General features: G+C 53.0%; 1 protein-coding gene and 2 long non-coding RNA genes across 7 annotated transcripts; 1 reads left to right on the top strand and 2 right to left on the bottom strand.

Annotated features, from left to right (window-relative positions):
• Window positions 1–4,523: 4,523 nt before the first annotated feature.
• On the bottom strand, window positions 4,524–11,254 carry Krt2 (keratin 2). Of its 2 annotated transcripts, XM_021664657.2 has the most exons (9): window positions 10,638–11,254; window positions 9,543–9,757; window positions 9,169–9,229; window positions 8,367–8,462; window positions 7,676–7,840; window positions 7,274–7,399; window positions 6,357–6,577; window positions 5,372–5,406; window positions 4,524–5,280 (listed from the first exon to the last, which is right to left on the bottom strand). In XM_021664657.2, exons 1-9 carry the CDS (start codon window positions 11,190–11,192, stop codon window positions 4,787–4,789), a joined length of 1,968 nt encoding a protein of 655 aa, XP_021520332.1. In that variant the 5' UTR covers window positions 11,193–11,254; the 3' UTR covers window positions 4,524–4,786. The 2 variants fall into 2 exon arrangements, 1 of the variants encoding a protein (XP_021520332.1); XR_009593522.1 differs by lacking the exons at window positions 6,357–6,577; window positions 7,274–7,399; window positions 7,676–7,840; ... (2 more) ...; window positions 9,543–9,757; window positions 10,638–11,254 and adding an exon at window positions 5,981–6,166 and having other exon boundaries at window positions 5,179–5,280.
• A 4,508-nt stretch (window positions 11,255–15,762) lies between these two features.
• LOC132655729 (uncharacterized) lies at window positions 15,763–21,459 on the bottom strand. Of its 3 annotated transcripts, none has more exons than XR_009593519.1 (4): window positions 20,839–21,139; window positions 19,150–19,345; window positions 16,754–18,467; window positions 15,763–15,986 (listed from the first exon to the last, which is right to left on the bottom strand). It is a non-coding gene; the product is annotated as an uncharacterized LOC132655729 (long non-coding RNA). The 3 variants fall into 3 exon arrangements; XR_009593518.1 differs by lacking the exon at window positions 15,763–15,986 and having other exon boundaries at window positions 18,173–18,204; window positions 18,297–18,467; window positions 20,839–21,450; XR_009593517.1 differs by lacking the exon at window positions 15,763–15,986 and having other exon boundaries at window positions 18,173–18,467; window positions 19,150–19,383; window positions 20,839–21,459.
• Window positions 21,460–21,706: 247 nt separating this feature from the next.
• LOC132655730 (uncharacterized) lies at window positions 21,707–23,584 on the top strand. 2 transcript variants are annotated; one of them, XR_009593521.1, is made up of 3 exons: window positions 21,707–21,994; window positions 22,075–22,239; window positions 23,472–23,584. It is a non-coding gene; the product is annotated as an uncharacterized LOC132655730 (long non-coding RNA). The 2 variants fall into 2 exon arrangements; XR_009593520.1 differs by having other exon boundaries at window positions 23,257–23,574.
• The last annotated feature ends 238 nt before the right edge of the window (window positions 23,585–23,822 follow it).

The following is a 23,822-nucleotide window of genomic DNA, read 5'->3' as shown; positions in this document are numbered from 1 at the left end:
CTTTCTCGGCATGTCTCTGTATGTGTGCATGCCGGATGCCAAAGGGCTAGGGTGACAGATAGCCGTGAGCTGACAAGTGGGTGCTAGGACTCAAACCTGAGTCCTCTGGAAGAGTGGCCAGTGCTTTTAACTGTGAGCCATCTCCCCGCCCTATGGTGGTAACCCTCGCCGCTGACATTTTACAAAGGTAAATATTTGTCTATTCCGTTCCCCGTCCGCAGCCACGGAACATCGTCAGATCATTGTATTCCAGGGCTGTTAGGTTCTTGGCCAGGAGAATTGTTCTAAGCTTCTTAACCCTCCTGACAGCACTAGGAGGCAGTCACTAGTAATGTCTTTTTCAGAAGTGGAAACTAAGGTTCAGGAGATTAAGCGCTTTTCCAAAATAATTCAGCTAGCCCAGTGATGGAAGCAGGATTTGAACCTATGCCAACAGGCTGTATGCTCAATGCACACGAGTAGACTTGAATCAAGGACTAGATCTGTAAGTGCCCGAGGAGACGCACGTGGAGCGGCCTGTGTGGAGCTGGTGAGCCCTTGGGCTTTTGGGCAGCACCTCCTACAGTGTTTCTCAATGGAAAGCAATAACATATTTGGAAAGCACCAAGTTATAAATATCACCAGCATTTGCATGAGCCAACATAGCACAGGCATGCTAGTCAATACTAGCCGACTTCTTTGGGACTTTGTATAAACACCAGCACTGACACAGAGATAAAATCAGTCCTGTTTCCTCCTTCCAACCTCTATGGCTTATATTTCTTGTACTTTTTGGAACCTCCAGCATAATGCTACGTTAGATCAATACCTGTTCCCAGTCTTATAGGAAAAGCATTAAGACTTTCAACATTTAATGTTTGCTATAAGAAAAAAATATCTCTCTCTCTCTCTCTCTCTCTCTCTCTCTCTCTCTCTCTCTATCTCTCTGTGGGGGGGGCGCGGTATGTGTTATCTGCCCCGAGTGACTGTGGAAGTTTTACAATCCAAAATCTGTTGGGGGAGATGGCAAGCCAAAGAATGCAGTTAAAATTCAAAAGCTGAGTCCAAAGTCCACCTGCCAGGGAGTTTTCCAGAAAGTCCCAGCTGTCTTGTTTGTTCACACTGTACTGTCTGCCTAATTTTTAAATAAATGAATGCTCAGTTTTATCAAGTGAGTCTGCATTTGTTCAGATGGTTTTCTTCTACAATATAACAATACAGCAAATATGGCTTGGCTTGGCTTGGCTTGGCTTGGTTTGGCTTGGCTTGGCTTGGTTTTTCGGTTCTGTAGAGTGAACCCAGTAATTGAGTCTTACTGTGAGCCAGCTTTTAATTTCTGGACAAGCCTCCCACAGCATGATGTATCCTTTTCACATATTCCTAAATCAGATTTGCTCATCTCTTCTTGAGAACTTTGGAATCTGTGTTTTGAGACATGTAAACATGTCTAGCTGTTTTACAATGTCTTGCTGTGGTTCTATAAAGCAAGATGCAAGGTAATGGCTATTTCTGTCTTCTGGAAGACTTTATGTGGAGCTGGTATCATCTTGTCGTTAATCCTGCATAGCCTTTACTGCCTGGATTTGAACCAGGCACTGGTTTCATCTGAAACCCTCCCAGCCTCACAATACTCTCTCACAACAGTAAGGAGCACAGGGCTGCATGTGTGAGGGCCCAGGCCCTAAGGGGTAGGAAGACGTTTCACATTTTCATTGTGTTTATCTTTCTAACAGCCCCGTAAAGAGATACATTTTATTGTTTTATAAATGTGTAAACCAAGACTCTAAATTGTTAAATTGTTAAAATGTACCAGAGGCTCTATATTCTCTCATGCAATCCTTTTGTTTTGGTTTGCTTTGGTTTTTACTAAGCGCCTACTGAATTTCAAAGTACCAGAAAATGAGCCCACCAGAGAACCAGCGGAGTGCAGTTCCCAGGCCCCAGCCTTGGCGCACCTGGAGCTTATTAATCAGGGGATTTCCAGGATCCTCCCAACTCCGACTGCAACTAAGACTGTGTTTTAAATGAGCATCCAAAAGACTTTGACTTACACAACAGGACCTAGAGTAGCCACTGCTAACTGTACCCCACTTTGCATGAGCAGCTGCTTGCAAGTTCCCATCCATCCCTAGACTGGGATCTTCCTGCAGGACGATCCACCTTTATCTCCCTGTGCCGAAACACAGTCCCTACCCTGCACCAGTCACAGCCCCTAGCCTGAGACACTCGGCTAAACAGAATGAGAAGGACTTGGGGCGTCGCATGCTCACACTCATGCTCAGACAGGTCTAAGCCTCCTCACTGACTCTGAGTTCCAAACATTGTCTGGGGAAATGGAGGACACACAGGGGCACACAGACTATCCTTGCCTTCAGAGTTCTCAGTCTGACCCCTGAAATGATAAAGAAATAAAGTCTGGGAGGAAAAACGATCTCCTGATGTTGCCGGGCACTGCACCCCAGGGTGAGGCCCAAGTCACAGCTGAGTGTGCGACTCCTCCTAGCGAAAGCTAATGAGAAGGGGCAAGCAAAAGACCCAGCTGAATTTACACAGGACATTATAAACAGAAAATGATGGGCTTGCTGTGCTCTTTTCTAAACTCTATTTTATTTGGCATGTTTAGGCCTCCATCTCCCTTCTACCAACCCTTCAACCCTAGGTAAGAGAGAGAAGGTTAGTGGGGCAAGGGGGCAGAAAGCAGGCCGTTACCAGCTGGCAAAGACCACATCCCGCAGGAGGCAATTATCAGCTGTGGACAAACTAAAGCCCAAACTAAAATCCCACACTTGGAATTAAAACAAAAACATATTTACATAACATAACTGAGTTCTTAAAGAAACCAAAATTTCCACTACAGGGAGTAGGTGTTCTGAAAACCTTCCCATCGTCACTGTGTAAATAAATCCCTGTCCTTGTCATCTGTGAAAATGGAATGCACACAGTCTTGCCTGGACCTCTCAGCCTTTAAAGCCCAGAACCTGACAAATCCATCTTTGAACCTGATGGAAATAGGGTGGGGGGTGGAGAGACTGTGACCAGATTCTAGTGAGTCTGCTCTGCTCAAGAGGAAACAAGAACCCTCTGGAAAGCTTGCCTCTTGTCCAGTTGTAGCCTCTGAAAGCCTCAGTCTGAATCTGTCTGTGCTAACATTCAAGGCCGCTTTGGGATGTTGGAAGTCCAGCATGAAAGCAGCTGGAGGGAGAAAGCAGCTGGAGGGAGCCGGCTGTCTCCGTGGGAGGCCTGGAGATCTGGGGATTCAAAGATTGAGATGCAGGTCACTGGTAAAGTCAGAAAACCCTGCCACCTGCTCTGCCTTACCTCCTCTCTACCTCTCAGAGTTTCTCTACCCTTCAAAGCTCCCCACTTTGCGGAACAGGAACCGGGAAGAGGACCGCTTTCTTGTCTAGAATGGAAGTTCAAATTCACTGACTGTTGGAGCTCCTTCCTGCTCTGTTTGTCTGGGCATCTAGCTCCTGCTTATGGTTGCCTTCATGCTTATATCTCGGGTGCACGATAAAACCACCAACCCACAGTGGTGCTCCCCAGCTTGCACCCTTCCCTCCGTAGACCTCGTCACCCGGCTGAGGTCTGGCCATTCTCAGCCCTGCTCGCAGGATGCCCAGCTTCCTCTGCTGCCGCTTTGCCACCCGCAGCCCTGGGAGAGCCTCCCCCTGGCACCCTCCATTCTTCACCCATTCTTCTCTGGGCCAGTGAAGGCACCTGCTGCCTGTGAACACCTTCTGAATCTGCCAGGCTCAGGTGGAGAGGACCACCTGTGGAGGTCTGTCCTCTATTGGCTTTGACCATTGAATACCAAGCTTCCTAACCATTCCTCATCCCTGGAAATGACTTCAGGGAGTCCCTGAGTGGAAGGAAAGTAAGGCACCTGCTGTGCTGACAGGGTGCTGCTCTGTTGTGCAAATAGGAGTAGATTTTTCAGGAGATCCCACTCAGCCTGGCCAGGGAAAGGACACTCACAAGGACACAGATCTGTGCTTGGATGAGTGTGCTCTGCCCTGAAAGCTCGGCCACAGCAAACCGGGTGGTTACCCAGGGCTCAGCCAGCTTGTCCTGCAAAAAAGTGACTTCAGAGTGAAGCTGGGGAGGGTAGTCCTTGGGAAATGCTTCTCAGAGGCAAGCCTAGAAATGTCTGCCTAGAAAGACATTTTCTATGATGTCTATAAAGGCCACAGTCCCCAGTCTGGCAAATCCTTTCTGAGAGTGGTTCACCAACCCTGACTCCAGGGCCACCCCTTGCCCCCTCCTACCACAGGAAAACCTTCCAAGCTCCTTAGCTGCCCCTTCCTTGAAGGCTCACCCCTCCCTCAGGAGCCCCACTTTTATTATTCCAAAATGGCCCCACTCCTGCCAAAGCTTGACAATGGACAATACACAGTATCGATTGCAAATGAAGTTTATTATGCAGACACCCAGACCACAGCACTCAGAGAGCAGAGGCCATTTGAGAGGCTATGTACACAGAAGCACAGTTCCCGACCACTGTTGGGGGATGGAACAGGGGGCTACCCTGGGGTCCTCAGCAGAACACCATCTGGGAAGGACTGCCAGGTGGGCATTGCAAGGAAACCAGGAGCGGAACACGGCTTGAAGACACGGTTGGACAACATAGATTCTTTCTCAGAACACAGTATCTCTGACTCTAATTGTTTAGGATGGTTCTTTCATCACCTCCTCACAAGAAGAAAATGCCATCAGAGGTGGACTGCAAATATCAGGGTTACTCTGAGTTAGAGATACAGAGATACAGCTGAAGTTCCGGAACCAAAGAGTAGGGAGAGGACCATCTCTATCTAAAGGAGAAGGTCACCCCAGAGCCACAACCTTCCTCTGACCCAGAACCACCCCTTTCAGAGCCAGACACTGCCCCTCCAGAGGCTGACCCTCCCCTAGAGCCTCCACCTCCGGATCCTCCCCCAGAGCTGTATCCCCCTCCAGATCTGCCCCTGGAGCCTCCCCCAGAGCTGTAACCCCCTCCAGGACCACCCCTGGAGCCTCCTCCTGAGCTGTAACCTCCTCCTCCGGAACCGCCCCTGGAGCCTCCTCCAGAGCTGTAACCTCCTCCAGCGCCTGAACCGCTCCTGGAGCCTCCTCCGGAGCTGTAACCTCCTCCGGATGTAGATCCAGACCCTCCTCTGGAGCCAGAGCCTCTGTCTCCGGAGCCATAGTTGCTTCCTCCGCCACCGCCATACGACCCTCTTCCTCCAGAACTTCCTCCTGACCCTCCAGCGCCAAAGCCAGCCTTGGATGCCACAGACGAGGAGACGGTGCTGCTTGTCACGGCTGTAAGAGAGATGTTGTCAACCAGGAGTTCTGGCCGCCTCTGCCCTCCACTGCCCCACTCCACAGGGGACGCCCCATCCCCCATACGTACACACAGATACATTGTCGCTGAACTCCCCAGACATCCTGTCAGGGAGAGAGAGGGGGATTTGTGAGGCACGTCCTGACTCCGTGTGGATGAGCAAAGTGGCTTCGCAACTTCTGCTGACTTGAGTGCAATTTAAGCTACTTCAGCCAACCACACCTTCTACGCTGACAGATGGTGGGCGCTGACAGAGGCAGTGACAGACCCCACCCTTATCTACAGCCTGAATCTCAGCCCATCCAGAAGTCTCACTCCAATCAAACCAAACACTTGCACTGCAGATCCAGAGGGGCTGAAAAGCCAAGTCACTCTGACTGCCTTCCCCAGTTTGTACTCACAGCCACGTCTATCCAGAATCCATGCCACACCCAACATTTCAAAACGAGGCTGCGCTGTGAGCCTTTCGCAGAAAGCCCTTCCTGGGCTCCCTGCCTCCTGTTTCCACTGGAGCCCAGTCTCTTCCAGCCCAGTTCCCAATGCCTGCCAGCTCCTTCTTGAGAACAGGGGACCTTGCCTCTCAGACAAGTATGGAACGGTCGCTTAAAAGGCAGCTCCCTTGTCTCGGTGGCTGCCCACACCCAGGACCTTCCCCTTCCAATAGCTTCAGCCACTTACTTCCCCAAGGATGCTGACAAGACAGGAAGCAAGGACCCCCCTCCTTAAAATAGCCAAGTGGTTCTGTTTGTCATTCTAGAGGCCTTAAAGAACAAAGTGTGCCCCTCCGACAGATCTGACGCCATCTCCCCATTCTGGGTCAAACAAACCGTGGAGGAGAAGGGAGCTACTCCAGCTGTGTGCCTGTGTCCACGTCACTTTGTTTTCTCTTTATGAGAGAACAGTGCAATTGCTGTCTTCCTGAATGTCTGATTGGAGACAGTCTCGCTAGTCAGAGGCCCTGCTCAGTCCTCAGCTTTCTCTCCCTTCACTCCTGCCCTAGCTCCAAGAGAAAGGAGAGTGTAGGCCCTGATGGCCTCCCCGGCGGTGCCCCCACCTGCACTCCTCGCCCTCCAGCAGCTTGCGGTAGGTGAGGATCTCCATGTCCAGGGCCAGCTTGCAGCTCATGAGCTCCTGGTAGTCTCGCAGCAGCCGCGCCAGGTTCTCTCGGGCCTGCTGCAGGGCCTCCTCCAGGTCCAGGAGCTTGTTCCTGGCATCTTTGATGGCGTGCTCTCCCCGCTGCTCCGCGTCTGCAATGGAGTCCTGAACACTCTTACACTATGACAAAAGAAGAGAGGGCCTCCGTTTGCACACAGTGGGGTCAGCCTGCTGGAGGGAGGGACCGGCAGGACGCTCGGTGTGGGAGCCCGGAATCGCTGGCCCTGGAAGCCTCAGATGCCCCGTCCCCCTCTGGAGTTAGCAGATGCCGCAGACAGCTGTGCTGACTCGCAGCTGCGGTCCCTGAGCTATCGTCCTCCCACGTCCCCTTGACTGGACCCACAGGCTCTCCTGCAGTGCCCTGACCCAACACAGGAACTCATCCTCCATCCAGGCTATGTACAACAAAGATGCTCAACCCTGCAGAGCTTCTGCCACCTCTTCAGCAGCCTCTGCCCCGAGCATCAGCTCCTAGGCCAGCGTCCAGCTCAGACCAGCCCAGTCACTGCCCCTCTGGGAACACAGACATCGAAGCTGGCATTGAGGGCAGCATGATACAGGAACAGGAAGCTACGTCAGCAATCACAAGCCAGGTTTTGCTTTGTTTGCCATGGGCCCTTTAAGTCGAGCAATTCTTTCTCTTCTCTGATACTTACTTCAGAACATTTCTTGAACTACTCTAAAAGTCTTAAATAGATAGCATTGATCTGCAGGAAGCTGGGACTGGTGCAAACTGGATTAGAACTTCTCAGTTTCTTTTCAGTCTCTTTTATCTCTTCCTACTCACGAGAGAGAGGCCCTGAGCACCAAGGTCACCTGCTTCTTCACTTGTGATATCTCCGCGTGCAGCCTTTGGATTGTTCGGTTCAGCTCGCTGATCTCCATCTTGAGTTCTTTCAAGCTATCCCCGTGTCTCACAGCTGTGACCTGGAGTTCTTCATACTGGTGAGGGAAAAGGGAGAGAGTTCGCAGGGAGCGCTCTCTGAGGAAGGCTTGGCCTGAGCTGAAGAAGGCTGGTGTCAGACCAGGAGTGGTCAGCCACCCTGAATGTGACGGTGCCTTCATGGCCAATGAGAAACCATCTCACGGGCCCCGAGGCTTTAGTGCCGTTCTCTGAGCTGTCTTAGGAATGAGGCCAAGCTCCCACTAGACACACACTCCGTGGCCCTTCCTGGGCGTGAAGCTCGGCTCTGGCCCCCTCTGCACCCCAGGACTTGCCTTGCTGTGGTACAGCTCGTCTGCCTCAGCCTTGCTCTTGTGGGCGATGAGCTCGTATTGGCTCCGAACTTCAGCAATGATGCTGTCCAGGTCAAGGTTCCGGTTGTTGTCCATGGACAGGATGACGTTGGTGTCGGTGACACTCTGCTGTAGCTGGGACAGTTCCTAGAACACGCAGACTGAGTTGCAGTGACAGCCTGCCACAGGCGGTGAAAGGCAGGCATTGAGGACACCTAAGCTCTCAGGCTGAGCATGCTGTGTGGGAAAAGCCCAGTCACCGCAGGGCTACCCCAGGGGTGGTGACGATGGCAGAAAGGTGTCTGTGAGCATCCTAGTAAAACGGCTTCACCACCATGCCTATAGGCCCAAGAAAGAAACTGGTCCATGGCAGAGTCCTTCGAGTTTCCTTCCTATCTCAGAAGTGGGCTGGGAGGTGAGCAGGAGGCATAACACACTTTCCCCCCTGAGGTGTAATGGGCTCTGGGAAGGTGTCTTCCAAACGGAGCTGGGTGTGCGGGGGATGAGGGAAGGGAAGTTGACCTGGCATCTCTCCCCCGACTGCCCTAGGGCAGCATCTTAGAGGACTGCAATGGTTGCCCAGCGTGGCAATCGGCCAGTCGACGCTTTTCAACCCTGGAAAGGACTGTTCTGGAGTGGGAAAGGTGGGAGTGAGGAAGACAGCTTCCTTTACCGTGTCATAGAGCGTCTTGAGGAAATCGACTTCCTGCATCAGTATGTCCGCCTTGGCCTGCAGCTCTGTCTTGTCTATGTAGCAACTGTCCAAATCCTGCAGAGAAAGACACACCCACCATGAGTGTCCCCCTGAGTGGGCCCCAGGGTCTCTCTGACGCTTCCACCCAGTGCCTCTGACCCCCCGGGCAATCCAGGTGAGCTGTAGGGAGCCTCATTTAGCATGGAAGCCATCATGCACCACTGTAGGGAGCCCCACGCCAGGTCCACTGCTTACACCGCTCAGCATGAGAAGTGCGATGGGCCAAACACCAGCCAGTCTCCCTCCTGCTGGAGACTGGTGCGTTCCCCTAACAGGTGAGGCGGTGGCTGTGTCCTTCCGCAGTCTTCATGCCTCCATCCTGCCTGCCCATCCAGAATCTCCGGGATTTACCTGGATTAGTCTCCAAACCCCTTGCAGGTCCTAGGCTAACTCTCTAGTTTTCTAGCTTAAACTTTTATCAGCGTAACTCATCAGTGAGCAGGCTTTCTAAGGAGCCCCACTCTACCTCTGCTTTTTAGAAGAATAAAGCACTTTTTTCTTTTGGCATTTTTCCATGCCAGTCTTTGAGTGCGTTGTGGAGAGGGGTGCTCTCCCAAATGCAGTAAGCAAATTGGGAACTCGCCTATGGGAGTTAGAACACAGAGGCCCCTGACGCGCCCTAGCCCTGGCTGTGTGCACTCGCAGTGGTTTTCTGGGCGTCTCTCTGGGCACGGTGAGCACAGTGCTGCTCCTCCCCTGCCCACCAAAGTCTCTTGCTCACCTTTTTCATGGTCACGAAATCATTCTCCGCAGATGTGCGCTTGTTGATCTCATCCTCGTAACTGTTGAGGCCCCAAAAGACAACAGCAATTAGACCAGTTCTGGTTGGCCGATTTTTTTTTTTTTTTTGTCTTTCCCTTTTTCTATTGGAAAATGGAATGCGCTTTCAATGCCTAGATTTAAACTCTGAAAGTCCAAACTGAAGGTAGCTTTCTGTTAATGAGCTCAAGCAGGTGTGACCTCCGAGTCCCTGCCTTCTCTGTGATCAACACAGATGCCCCTCCACACCACCTGGTACCCAACACGACTGCTGCTGGGAGATCAGCAAGCGGATGGGCGCGGTCATAGGTCCACTCCGGGTCCCTCTTCACCTACTTCTTCTTAAAGTGCTCCACAAGGTCCTGCATATTGCTCAGCTCTGAGTCCTGGGAGGTCCTCTCTGCGAAAAGCTGGTCCACCTGTTTCTTGAGCATGCCAATGTAGCCCTGGAAGATGGGCTCCAGGCTGATGGTACGGGTGCCTGTGTCCAGCTGCTGCAGCAGCTCCCATTTGGTCTGCAGCACCTGGTTCTGCTGCTCCAGGAAGCGCACCTGCAGTGGCCAGAAGAAGAACATACAAGGTCGGGCCACCAGCGAGCCGCTGTCGCCCAAGAACCTCCGGTGACACAGATGTCACAATGCTTCGCCCTCAGCGTCCAAGGCAGGCCAGGGAACACCAGGCAGAGCTTATGAGCTCCCGACGTCAAACACGGAAAGTTCTAGAGACACCCATCTGTGCCGCTCCATGCTCAATGTCTTGTTCACAGCTCCTCCCCAGACTCCAGGCATTTTTCTCCCTCGTACTGTACCCTGCCAAAGCCCTGTCGATTCTGAAGAAAAAGGAAAGCGTGCGCCTGCGATCCCGGCAGCTAACTGCACCAAACGGGAGGGTCCTGGGGACAGGCGGGGCTTCTCCTGCGTTTTAAGGGCCTCGTAAATTCATGTCTAATTCAAGGCAGAGGATCCCAGACAGCAAAACCCCAAACGACACCAATAAAGACTTTATAGGCCACCAAAATGAGACTGGTTTCAACTGGAATTTTAATCACCTGCAAACATATTTCACATACGGGTTCCATGATTTAATAGACTCATAACACTTGAGAGAGGCAAGCCCTGCCCTTTTGTCGCTACGACTTTCCAGTCCTGTCACCCTGCATGACCTGTTCTGTCATTACTTGCCCATTTCAGCTCATCTATGAAAGCCAGAATTTTCTATAAGTAGTATTTATGTGGACTGAAAAACATAACATACAAAGGAACTATTATTGTGGAATGTGTAGTCCACAGGACCAGCACCTCTCCTACGTGGAATCTGCAAAGGCCCCTGGCTGTGCTGGCCTCCTCAAAGGCTCCTGAGGGAAAGTCTGTCGTTTCCTTTTCGCAGGGTCCCAGCATCTCTTCACAGGAGTGCACTGCCTCTCCCACTCACCTTGTCGATGAAAGAGGCAAATCTGTTGTTGAGGGTTTTGATCTGCTCACGCTCCTGAGACTTCACGTTCTGGATCTCAGGGTCTACTTTGACATCAAGAGGCTGCAAGAGGCTCTTGTTGACAGACACTTCATGGATGCCTCCACCAGGTAATCCACCAGGGCCCCCAAAACCTCCAAAGCTGCTGCCTCCTCCAAATCCTTGGCCTCCTCCAAAGCCAGAGCCACCTCTGAAACCGCTGCTTCCTCCGAATCCTCGGCCTCCTCCAAAGCTAGAGCCACCTCTGAAGCCGCTGCCTCCCAAGCTGCTGCCACCAAATCCACCAGCCACACTAACAGAAATGCTCTTGTGCCCTCCAAGGCCAACCAGGCTCCGACTGCCAAAGCCACCTCCACCTCCTCGGCCACCACCCTGGCGGCTCAGGCAGGAGAAGCTGGTGGTCGACCTCCGGCTCCCTCCAGAGGCCACCGCCGAACCACTACTGAAGCCCCGGAACCTGCCGCCTCCGCCTCCGCCGCCTCCCCTTTGGGACTTGCAGGAGATCTGGCAACTCATGGTGGTTCTGCTCAGCAAGGAAAGTAGAAGGTTGGTTCCTGGGCAGATCCGAGGCTGTTGGGAGACTCACAGGGTCCCCTTATATACCTGCCAACTAGGTGTTGGTGAGCCTGGGTGTGGGCCCACTTACGCATGGGTTTGGTCTGCCTGGAAGCTATTCTTAGTGAGTGATTATCAACCTAATGGCCATTAAAACATCTACTAATCAGCTCCATCCAGAACCTGCTTCGATTGCGACCGTCTCCTGTTTATCTCTGCATCTGTCACGCAATTTGATTTTTGTAAAATCATCAAAAGAGGAGATTAGGATTTGGGTTTCTCAACTTGGAAAAAACTATCCTGCAGAATGCTGCTCCCTGTTCTGGACTGACCCATGGGAAGCTGGCCACCACCCAGGCCTGTGCGGGCTGCCCGTCTGGCTGGCCATGGAAGGGAGGTCAGGTCTAAGCTCTGAGAGCGCTCCCTCCAGCTTTCCAGCTATCTTGCTTCCCTGTGGCCTGGCGGCAGTCCTTACACACTGTGACTGTGGTGGAGGCCAGCCTGTGCTCACCAGAGAAGCTGACCTACAGTGCTGTGACACTATGAGACTATCTCAGTCCCTTTGTTCCTGACCAAGCACTGGGAAAGGGTTCCAGGTTTTGGCCCTGTCACCAGGAATCTTTATGACCACGGACTTTATCACCTTAGACAAAAGGACGAGTTGTGTCCTTAAGTCCGTGACCCAGGGTGCTCTGAGAGCCAAGTGTGGACCGAGCATTACTGCCTTCTCATTCTGACAGCAATAAGAAGGCAGGCTCTACACTGACATTGAAAGATGGCTGAGCCTTGGAAAACCCAGCCAGCCTGACCGGGGTTGACAAACATTCATTCACACCAAATTCAGGCACAGTTTCTCCTGTCCATATGGCTCTGCATATAAGACAATGCCGTGGAGAAAGAGAACCATCTCATCTCAAAGTTAGAGATTCTAGATTTAAATCTCAATTTTGCCATTTATTGACTATGTGTCCTTGAATTAAACTTTGAGTCTTTGTTGCATTAGCTTTGGTGTAGAAATTTGATATGTAATTTATTATTATTATTATTGTTGTTGTTGTTGTTATTGGCTTTTGGCTTTTTTGGTTTTTCTAGTCAGGACTTCTCTGTGTAGTGTTGGCTTGCTGGACTTGCTTTAGACCAGGCTAGGTTCAAACTCACAGAGCTCCATCAGCCTCTGCCTCCCCGAGTACTGGGATTACAGGCATTGGCCAGACATGTAGTAGTTTGGTAACCATGCTATTGTAAAAGTGAAATGATATTACTTTGACTGAGACAAAGATATTTTCTTATTTCCCTCAACCTCAGTATGCTAGTCTCTCTTCTAATGGCCTAGGTCACACTTTGGTTATGTTTGAGAGAGATGGTGTTGGATAAGGTACACTGTTCTGTGAGCCTCAGTTGCTCAGTCTCCTCACCTGTAAAACATGAGGAAGGAGGAGGAAAAGGGGGAGAAGGAAGAACAGGAGGACAGAGGGGAAGAGGAAGAAGAGGAGGAAAAGGAGAAGAAAAAAAGAGGAAAGGAAAAGGGGGAGGAGGAAGAAAAACAGGAGATGGAAGAAGAGGAGGAGGACAAAGGGGAGAGGGAGAAGAGAAGGAGGAAGAAAAAGAGTAAGGGCAAAGAGGGTGAGAAGAAGAAAATATACACACGTACAAGACACAGGTGCTAGTTAGTTGCTGTAACTTGCTGAATTTTATTTACCCTCTCATTCTCCCCTTCTCAGCTCTGTGTGGTAACTACACAGCAGGGGTGGGAACGGAGATAAGGAATGAGCTATTTGATTTGCCATAAAAGAATGCTGAACAAAGCAATCCAAGAGTCTCCTGGATTTTTTTCCAATCCAGCTTATATAATTACAATCATGCAAATAAACTATGAAGCTAACAGCTTTAGAGTCTCAATCCACAGCCAAATGTGTCATTATCTTCGGATATCTCAGCTCCACCCTAATTGTCCATTACTCCATCATGAGTGTGCTGAGGCCATGCCAGCTCCAGAGGGGTCTCAGCCCCCACGCGAGGAAGAGGAACAAACTTCAGGGAGTGTTTGCTGCGTCCGACTTTTACACCCATGAACATGAACATTTTGATTTCACTCTCACCGCTGTCCCATCTCCCTCCACTGAGCACCTGCCCTGTCCAGACCCAGTCTCCGGTGTGTGAAAATCAAGTTGAAGAAGACTCCTACTCTACTGAATGTAGGGATTAGAGTTAATGGAACTTGGTTAATCTAAGATTTTATTTATATGTGGGTTTTCTAATCTCACCTTAAAATACACAAGCTCGATGTACTTTTTAAAATAATGAGTTTTGCATTCTCTGAGGGGGTGAAATGGGAATTAAGAGTGTTGGTCTGATGAACTTGATGTTTGTCCCAGGTCTTCACTGTGCCACAGGGACCTTAGCTTTCTGGTGAAAGGACAGACTTCCTATGGGACAGAGCCCTTCCTGTACCCCAACTCCTTTCCGATGAGCTGCCCAAAGCTCCTGATGCTGCTTGTGGGTTTGCAGACCTGTCTGCAAGCCAGAGGGACAGAGCACTGAGTCCTCAGCAGTGAGCAGAGAGGAGGTCACTTCTTTAGCCCAAATGTGTGGGTGCTGACACTTCCCACCCCGTAGCACCATGCCCTTGTCCTTTCCGGATGAACTTGTCCCTGGGCTTCTGCAGGGACAGCCAAGGTCATGTTCGCCTTCACCAGAAACCTCCATCTCCAAGAGTATTCACCCAGGAACAAGCCTGTGACCAACTCATTTCAAGGGTGTCAGGACTGCAGGGTGACCCTGCCTGAGCTGAGCCTTCCCAGCATCCCCTGCCATCACTGGTGAGCCCACTGTGGGAGTGGGAGCAGGTTTCTGTGCCGCTCTGGCGGGGTTCCCTTTGTATCCCCTTCCTCGCAGTCTGCAGTCTGTGTGTTAGCTGGACAGAGTGTTCACGCTCCTGGGATAGAAGACAAGCGTTGGGGTTTCCAAAGCAAAAATAAAATAACAATCTCCTCCTCCAGCCCCCTGTTTGTTAAAAGTGGCAAAGCCCAGAGTGGTGCCAGTCGTGTCCCGAGGTGTCTGCAGCTTCCTTCTGCTTCCATCAGAGCAAGCTGTTCCAGAGAACAGCATCACACGGCCAGTGGCTCCAAGGAAAGGTGGGACAGCGCCTGGCAGGGCCCCAGCGGGAGCCACTTGCTCACCTTCTCCCCCCAGGGCCTTTCTTTGTAAATGATTATGCTAACGCTGCTAACAGGCCCAGCCTCTGACCCAGTTCCCCCGCCTGGCCTGGCTCCCCTCCTGTCTCACCTAACCTGTTCCCTTTCAGTGGTTGGGACTTTTGTTTGGTTTCCAGCTGCCCCTCTTTCCTGAAATGAAAACATGCAGCTGTTGTTTTAAAGGGTCCTGGCCAAAGTGGCAAAGGTTAGCTGGCTATTCCCATAAGCCTCGCTCTGCAGGGCAGTCTTCCGGAGAAAGTGAGGTGTGCGAGCTTCAGAAGCAGAGGGACAGTGAGGACAGGGACAGCCCAGTGGACAGCTGGCGTTTGATACACAATTGAGGAGTGCAGTAATTAGTGAAAAAACAAATCAAATGAAAACATCAGCACAGAACCTGGCTTATGCTCTGCAATGAAAGAATGTCATTTCATTTCCCCTTACTATGTACGTACCTGACGTATGTAATGTAATTTTAAGTGTGTGTGTGTGTGTCTCTGTGTGTGTGTGTTTAGACATTTTGAAATGGGGTCCCACAACCAAGGCTAGCACTGAATTCAGGGTCCTCCTGCTTTAGGCTCCCAGGCGAGGGCTATAGACATTACAGACATACACTGTTGTGCCCAGCTCTCTGGCCCAGAATCCTGCAAGTTTACGTATTGTGGATTTGTTCTGTACACGGTAGATCTGCCTGCATCAGCTCAGCGTTTTGTACAGGCATCCTCAGGGTCTGTGGAGACCTGTGCCCTGCTGGCTGACATGCTGGCACATGGGCACACGCGGGGTCCCACGCCTCCATCCACACAGAGAGGACCACGGAGAGCAGACGGGGCTCCAGCCTCGGTCCTCCTTCCAGCTTCAGCCTCGGTCCTCCTTCCAGCTCCAGCCTCGGTCCTCCTTCCAGCTCCAGCCTCTGTCCTCCTTCCAGCCTCGGTCCTCCTTCCAGCCACACGGGTTGGACCACATTCTCTGCTGAGCCTCTGAAACCCGCCAGAACCGGGCCTTCGGGTGCCCCGTGCCACCCCAGTCAGGACCAGAGCAGGCGCGCCATTGACCCCACGTGCCCATGCCTTCCCCGAGGGTCAGAGACCTTCCCCGATTCTACAGGCTCTATGCGGTCCCCTTCTCGCCCAGCCCCTCAACGGTGAGGACCTTCCAATCCACACTGCAATGCCACCACCAGGCCATGAGTCACAGCTGGCCTTCCCTCCAACACCAGTGGGAAGAGCACTTCTTTCTTGTCAGGATTTCTGCCTTGCCTCCATGCGGTAACTGTAAATGGTGGGGGGAGGGGCTGGTGGGGTGACGATGCCCCTCGCCCAGTAAAATGAGTCAAGATATGCATAAACCAACTTTTATTTTAAAAGCCTAAATTCAAGTGATTCCCGCCACTCAGTCTAGCAATAAACTTTTTAAAGGCCACTTAGAGACAGCCACAGGCTTCATCCTGGGCAAGTTGCTTGCCGTGAGGATTTCAGGGAGAGACGGCTGCTGGGAAGTCTTTGAACAGCTGTTTGTTTCTTGACCTCGAAAGCAATGGATCTTGCAAATCTTCCTTGAAAGCCTTTGAAACACGAAACAACAATAACAGAAACCGTTGCTAATTAAGCGATTATATAGACCTAGAACACTCATTCACCCAGGATGTTTTACATTTATGAGCTGAATTATATTTTTATGAGCTTTAGGCGCACTTCACAGCCCATGTGGCTAGCAGACGTTTACAAGGGAACCCGTGTGACTGCACAGGGAGAGAGCACCTAGGAGCAAAAGTCAAGCCCTTGCACCAGAAAGCAAGTGTGTCCCCTGCACATGGCCCCTCACGCTTCAGGGACATTCAGAGCTGGGCCCTTCTGAGAGTTCGGGAGCCTGGAAACATCCGAAGTGCTTACACCCACTCCCAGGCAGAGACGAAAGACAGCTGAACCTCAGGAGCCCCCCAGCTGGGAGAGGAAGGGAAAGCAGCTGGGACGGGGCTCTCCTGTGGGTGGACAGTTAGGACCTGAGAGGACAGCTTTCTTAAATCTGATGGCCAACTGTGAGCTCCTGGGGCATGGCCACCCCTGATCGCTCACGGATGTCTAGAGCAGACACACACAGAGGGTCTCCTTAGAACTCCACAACGGAGCTGAGGCGCTCCGGCCCAGCTCTGCTGCTCTGGCCTCTTCTCTTCTCTCAGGACCAGGGCAGGCTGGAGGCTTCACCTCCTCCTCTGGGGTAGCACACTCATCCTGCAGGAACACTTTAAACAACCTCTAAAAGACAGAAATCTCTCAACACGTAATTCTCCCAAGCCCTCTCCTCCCTCAGACGCCCGTGTCCGCTGCTCACCGCCGCACTTGCCTTGCTTGGGTCTGCATGCTTCCACGGCTGTGTCTCCTGCCCCATGCAAGACCCACAGATGCAGATGTCGTCACGGGGCTGGACAGAATCCTCACCGAAGAAGGCTTGTCCCCACCCCAGCCATTCGCCGTCAAGCAGAAATAAATAATGCCTCCCCACAAGGAAAAACCATAATGTCAGAATTTTATGATGAAGATGTTATAGCAGGCTTGTCCAGGCAGATCTGGGAAGCCAGATCATTGCCAGCTACATCACCATTGCCCTACTTGGTGCAGAAGCTGGGAGGCAGAGAGGAGGGCCCAGTTTCTCAAGCAGATCTCCCAAGCTCCTCCCACCCCACAGCAGAGCCCGCATCTTGACTTGCTGTCTCCCAGGAGCAGAGGAAGCAGCTCAGGCAGCTGCTCCATTCTCTTTGGCATCCTTGGTGGGACCTGAAAGTCTTCTCACTGGACTTGTACTTCCGTGTGTGTGTGTGTGTGTGTGTGTGTGTGTGTGTGTGTGCGTGTGTGCGCGCGCTTTCTTAATCTGCTAACAATTTCTCATTCTTAATCTGCTAACAGTTCCACAAGAGGAGAATCATGACAGAGTAGAAAATGGGGATGGGAGAGTTCCTTCCAGGCGCGTAGAGTCTGTGCCCAGGACATCTGCTGGTGGTGTGCGTCACAGGGCTCCCCGGCACCTCTGTGAACCCCCGGTGGTTGGTGGTAGAGGTGTTCACGTCCCTGGCTTCCTCTCCAACCTGCCCCTCCTTTCCCCGTTCCTCTCCACATCTCCTGTGCCGATGACCCTGACGTCGGCCTTGATTCCGTCACACTGATGCTCCTGCTGTTTGCCTGACACTTTGCCATCACCTCTCCTTCTCTTACACCAGGTCTGGGTGTCTGGTAGCACATGGGGTTCTCCAATCACAAGCTCCTCAGCTTGGTTCTTACACAAGAATCGCTGTCGGGCTCTGTGCAAACATTTTCTTGAAGGAAGCTCACAGGCTCACAGGCCTACAACCTAAATGTATGAGCCTCTGTCCCACACTGCTCTCCCTTCCCCAGGCATCCCACCAGGCACTCCAGGCCCCAAACCAACTGCAGAACATGACAGTGCCCGGGCAGGATCTTGACTAACTGCCTCTTCTTAGGCCACTGCTCCCCAGGCACACACCAAGACACGTGTAGAAAGAGCGTTGCTGTGTCTGGACTCTTGGTTTCTGCGCACACCCCAGAGGGTGGAGAAGGTGGGCAGTCCACCAGAGAGTGGGAGGGGCCACAGGGCTAGGGCCACAGAAGCAGGAGAACTGCAGATTGTCAGCTCTAAGAGTGGACCCTGGTCTTTCTGGTGTCCAGATCCTCTCTCCCTGAGAGCACAGCTTACCTCCTATCGGTCACATGACATCAGCAGAAAACTACCACGACACACTTTAAAGACATGTTTCATAGGCCCTTGTCCTGTTGATGTTGGAAGCACAAAAACAATGTTGGGCTAAGCCCGGTGACAGTCTGAAGACAGAGTTAACAAAGGAGGTACCGGCCTGCCTTACCCCCGGCCCTGCTGTGGGCGCAGTGGGAGTCAGGCGTAAAGCTGGCCTGCCACCCCATCACCACGAGTTCCAGCGTCCGTGGGAGCAGGCTGTGACAGCTGAGGGAAGACCAGATGCTCCGGACTTCCAAAAGAAGACGTGGACCGTGGGTTGACCAGATGAGCCAATTACCTGGGAGGGAAAGACAGGGCATCTGGGATGCAGGGAGCCAGCGCCAGCTGCCAACCAACTGCCAGTGCATCTGCCCAGCTCCTGCCTCAGATCTGATCTCTCTCTCACCACATCCTTCCTCCGCAGATAAGCACTGAGACACGAAGCCCAGCTTCTGCCTGGGGAGGGGGTGCTGCACCCACAGGAGATCCGTGCCGAAGCCCATAGCCCAGCACCACAGCACTGCTGCCTGCTCTGTTGCCTGGCACCGGAGCCCTCTGGGCAGGGTGAACCCATCCCGAATCACAGGACACCACACTAGACGAGGCAGGTACCCACTTTACTTTGAAAAGCAGGTTTCACCTTTGCCCAAATGATGGCCCTATCTGCCACCTAAGGGTGGACAGTCATGCCGCCCACTGCCCCTAAGACGTGGGGAAGGAGTGTTGTTCAGCATCGAAAGCACTTCTCCCTGTCTTTTGGGGATTCTTTTTGCCTTAGGCCCAGTATTTTTCTCTTCAAAGCCTGTGGTATCCTCATGGAAACGATCTTGAGGCATTAACTGTTTAGGGACTAAAGCTATGGTTCTCATCCTTGCATGGGCCCCTTGAAAGGCCGGGCAGCAAGGCTGTCCGGAGCGCAGACTGTCTGAGGAGAGTCGGAGAGGCAGTGGGCGTTCCTACCTGAGCCCTGCTCTACTTACGCACTAATGAAGGACATGTCCCCCACAGCTGGGTGAAGGCTGGCTCTGTCACTCTCCTCTGGACTTCACAAGCCTTTCCTTCCCTTGCTGGCCTTTGTCACTGGCTTATGAAGAGAAGACAGCAGTGCCAGGATTAGCAGAGGGACTGTCAGTGCCTGCAACACTCGGCCAGTGCAAAGAAAGTGTTCCACCTTTCCTGTGGTTTGCACAAGTTGTAGAAGATGCTTAGAAATCCTGTGACAAGAAGCAAAAACACCCACATCTCCTGGGCTTCATCTTGCTGCCTGGCGGGATACCCTTCACCCATGGTTCCTTAGCCTGTCTCCCAGGCCCTCCCCATTCCCTGAAGCATTCTGCCCCTTTTTCTTGTCAATCCCAACTAGCTCTGGGCTCCTCCCGGGTCAGGTGCCAGGCACCCAGCCATTACATAGCAGTTTTAGGAAAAGGACTTTCTCATAATAAATGGATTTTGCCTCTTTTTTTTTTTAATTGTGCTTTGTGTATGTGTATGTTCACCGTACAGGCGTGTGTGTGTGTGTGTGTGTGTGTGTGTGTGTGTACACTCTTGCAGAATGTTGGGGAGGGGCCTATAAAGGCCAGAAGAGGCCACCAGATTCCCTTGAAGCTGGAGTTATAGGCAGCTGTGAGCTGACCAGTGTGGGGGCTAGGTGTGAAGACCTGAACTCCAGTCCTCTGGAAGAGCAGCAGGAGCTCTCAACGGCCAGCCCACTCTCCAGTCCTGCTTTTGCTTGCTGACCAGACTTTAGCCGCACATATCTATGGAGTGCAGAGCCATGACTAGATACAGGTGACCGGAATTACTGGTCAGGCAGGCGCACTAGCACTCCCATCAAAGGAGGACACGAGAACGAGGGGCAGGACACAGCTCTTGGCCACTGAGGACGTGACCCTTCCCAGAAAGCAGGAGGCACCTCACTCCACACTCAACTCCTCTTGGAGGATTTACACAGAGCAGGCCCCTTGGCTGCAGCTCACCCTGTGTGTGTCGTCTGCTTTGACAGTCTCCTCCCGGGAGGGTTACTGAAGCATTTCACCAGCAGAGCCTCCGCAAGAGCAAAGCATGGGAGCCCCAGTCCCGTCAGCCTCACCCTCCCCTCTCTGGCCCAGTTCCCCTCACTGTGGGGCGAGAGCGGAGCCTCTGCACAGACAGCCCAGACACCTGGCAGAGGTCACCTGAGCTGCTCACTGTCACGTCAGTCACGGTTCTGAGGAAGAGACTGAGCTCCGTGACAAAGGAGGATCCCAGCCCGGCTGCTCCTCCCATGGTGCACCAGCCCAGACAGCACTGACTTCACAGCTCAGGACTCCAAAGTCAGGGGCCTAATAAACTCCGCAGTCAACACTCAATTACCCGTAATGATGGAGAAGAGGAAGCAGGAAGCCATGTCCTTTGCAACCGCCCAAATCTTTCACTGCAATGCTTCCTTCCCTTGGGCTGTCAGGGAACCAGACCAGGCTTCCCTGGGCCAGGAGAGGGGCTGAACACTGTTCAGGAGCAAACTTCCCACCCCACCCCACCCTGGTGACAGCTTTGCCATGGAAAGGCTGCATGCCCCAGCTCCGGCCAAGCGTGCATCTCCCTGTGGGGGCACGTGGTGGGTGCAAGTACTCATGAGGCAGCACAAGGCTTCGGGCACTGTACCCTGCCTCCAAGCCTGATGCCTTTACCTGGAATTCCTTTTTATCCATGGTCAGACGGAGCGAGGGTGAAGGAGGAAAGGCAGCCAGAACCAGAATGCTCCCGCAGGAACCCAGGCAGGCTGCCTCTAATCCCAAACACACCTCAGCAGTGAGCAAGCGCAGGTGAAGACGCCCAGCTGTTTCAAAGTCCACAGCGATCCTGGATGGTTTCAGCTGCGAAGCGTTTCATTCGCTCACCAGGGACACAGAGAGTGACGTCATGGTCTTCACTTGCCTGGAATGTCCTTTCCGAACAGGAGGAAATCAGCTGACCTCAGGAGAAACTTTCATCTAATGACAAAGGGGTCAGCCAATGGCCATATTGCCCGAGGAGAACTGTTGAATGTGAGACTGGATGGGACTTGGGAACAGAAAGCTAAGCCCAGGCCCTGCCTCCCAGCCTGTACTATTCCATCGAATTGAGGCTAAACAGGCACCTAGGTCTGGGACAGACAGGGACAACCATCCACACAGTCTGCCTTACAGGGGCGTCGTTTGTGATGAGGGATGCCTGGGGAGCCTCTCTACCCACCCTTTCCACCTCTACCCAGGACCATGACCACCCCCCAGGACCCAGCCCACACATTCTTTATTCTGGACCGGTGGACCAGGGCCTGTGCTGCTGGGGCCCCTCCCTCTGATCCTGTCTGTCCGCGTCACTGAGCAACAGTAGGTCTCTGCTCGCCTCTCTCTCCATTTGTGCAGCACACACTCTGCTGTATTCTCCAGGTGAAAGGGGGAGGACACAGTCCCCCCCTCTAGAAACTCATTATCCCATGGGTGAAAGGCTCATGGGTAGGAGCAGCATGCAGATGCCCGCCGTGGAGGAGGGGTGCTCAGGGTTTAACAGGAAAGCCCTGGATGCCCACCATGGGGGAGCAGCTCACAGATGCCTGCGGAGGAGGGGTGCTCAAGGAGGAAAGCCCCAGCTTGGGGTATTGTCTACCCGTGTGGTATTAAAGCAGCCGCCACAGCTGACTCCCACCTATCACGTGATGGGATGGGAGGCAGCAGAGGCACTCAGCTGGTTTCCAGGAGCTAGCACACCACCAGACAGACCACCAGGGGCAAGAGAACGGAGACAGAAGAAGCAATGCCGGAGCCAGGGAAGGAGGGATGCCTGCGAGCCAGTCCTCAACGCTGGGTAAGCGCCGTGCACTGGGAGAGGGCAGCTCTGAGGTGAAGACACATCTGCCTAAAGACTGGCAGTTTCCGGTTGTTCAGCAGGTAACAGTGCCACAGCTCTCTCCAGGCCTGGCCCAGGCAAGAAACCAGCCAGCGGGTAGCAGCACTCCCGACAGACGGCTGTGAGGACCCCGCGGCCTTGCCACCCCTCACCCGCTGTCTGCATCCGGCAGGGCCTCTGTGGCATCTCAGGAGAGCCGCCAGGTGAGCCTGGAGGGGCGTCGGCCTGAGGGTCTGCAGCAGGGAGTCTTGATCCGGGGTAGAGGTTCTGTGTGGTGTGTGGTGAGGGGCCGTCTCTCGGGTAGGGTGAACCGCGGACAGGCACAGGGCTGCAGCTCAGTGAGGGAAGCGTCTGTTCTGTCAGCACCTGAATTCAACACCCGGTGCCCTGGTGAAAAGCTAGGAGGGCTGGCGTGCGCTTGTACTCCTGGGCTTTACTAGCCGGGGCCCAGGGAGACACGGGCTCCAGCGAGAGACCCAGTCTCAAGAACACAAGGCAGACAGTGCCTGAGGAACAATCCCAAGTTGGCTTCTGGTGTACACACACACACACACACACACACACACACACACAGTAAAATAAAAAGGGCCACGGTGACACCCAGACCACCCCAAAGGCTGCTCATCCCAGGGGCACAGCTGGCGGTACCTACTCATGACTGAGGCCAGACCACAGCGGCCTTTCAGTCTCTGTAGTGAAGATCAGCACAAAGGGCTTGGCCCGAGGACAGCCCACGAGGCCAGGCTGCCCTGAGGTAACTCTTACAAGTGTGCCGAGAATTGAGACACACCCTCCAAACTGAAGCACTTGCTCCAGAGAGGAGGGAGGCTCCAGGGCCGTGTTCTCAGCCTTCCTGACACTGGTGGGGAGGGGTGCTGGGCAGCCACGCTCAGGCGTGGCCTGGCTGGGGAGTCATCACCTCTGTCGGGGTGGGCTTTCCGCTGAGTTAGCCCTGATCTAGCCCGTTATCTACACCGTTAGGAAACCCTACCAAAATAAACAAATAAATACAACCCCTGGACTCACAAGATCAACATTGGTGCAATTGCTGCTTTGGGCTTTGTGGGCTCCCTTTTCAGAGTGAGTAGACTTGTGTGTGTGTGTGTGTGTGTGTGATTAAGAGAGAGATAGCGAGAGAGAGACCTTGTTGGGTCCCCAGGAATGGCTCTAGGGATCCCTCCAGCCCCACAAAGGGCTGACATCATTGCTTCTCCCGGCAGGCTCCCTCCCCTCCCCCGCCCGGCACAGGAAGCACTGACATGGTAGCAAGAAAAGCCAGCGATCTTGTCTTAGACCATGGGTGTACTTCACGAGGACACTCATCCAGACCTGAAACAGTTTAAGCACCGCTTAAGGCCCCATACGCTGTTTCTTAGTGACCTGACATGTATTTTGAAAGAATCAGAGATAAATAAAGGATGACCTCACCACACAGGGTCTCCCAAATCACTGAGGTGACAGGCGCACACGGTATCTCAGACTCTGAGGCTCGGGCAGGCTGAAACGGAGCGTGAAGGAGCATTCTCTCACGTCCTCACAGAAACTGTGCCATTTGTCTGGGCCTTGAATAAAATGGTGAGTTTACATTCTCCACATCTGTTTTACTTTGAGTGGTTTGCCTGAGCGTGGCTCTTTCTGTGCACCACTTGCATGCCTGGTGCCCACAAGGGCCGGGGGGGGGCGGCTGGATCCCCTGGAGCTGGAGTTGGGGTAACAGCAGCCTCCCTGAGGGCCCTGGGAATCAAGCCGAGCCCTCCAGGAGAGCAGCCAGGGATCCTAGCCACTG

This window comes from Meriones unguiculatus, chromosome 8, assembly GCF_030254825.1.
Source record: "Meriones unguiculatus strain TT.TT164.6M chromosome 8, Bangor_MerUng_6.1, whole genome shotgun sequence".
Taxonomy (NCBI): Eukaryota; Metazoa; Chordata; class Mammalia; order Rodentia; family Muridae; genus Meriones; species Meriones unguiculatus.
Note: the sequence above shows the minus strand (reverse complement) of the source record. Positions and strands in the feature narration are given on the sequence as shown.

Coding starts and splice junctions, on each gene's coding strand:
- Krt2 (XM_021664657.2), bottom strand. CDS start 11,192: ATGAGTTGCCAGATCTCCTGCAAGTCCCAAAGGGGAGGCGGCGGAGGC. Junction 7,841..8,366: donor TCAAGACGCTCTATGACACG/GTAAAGGAAGCT, acceptor TGCGTGTTCTAG/GAACTGTCCCAGCTACAGCA. Junction 5,281..5,371: donor CAGCGACAATGTATCTGTGT/GTACGTATGGGG, acceptor TCTCTCTTACAG/CCGTGACAAGCAGCACCGTC.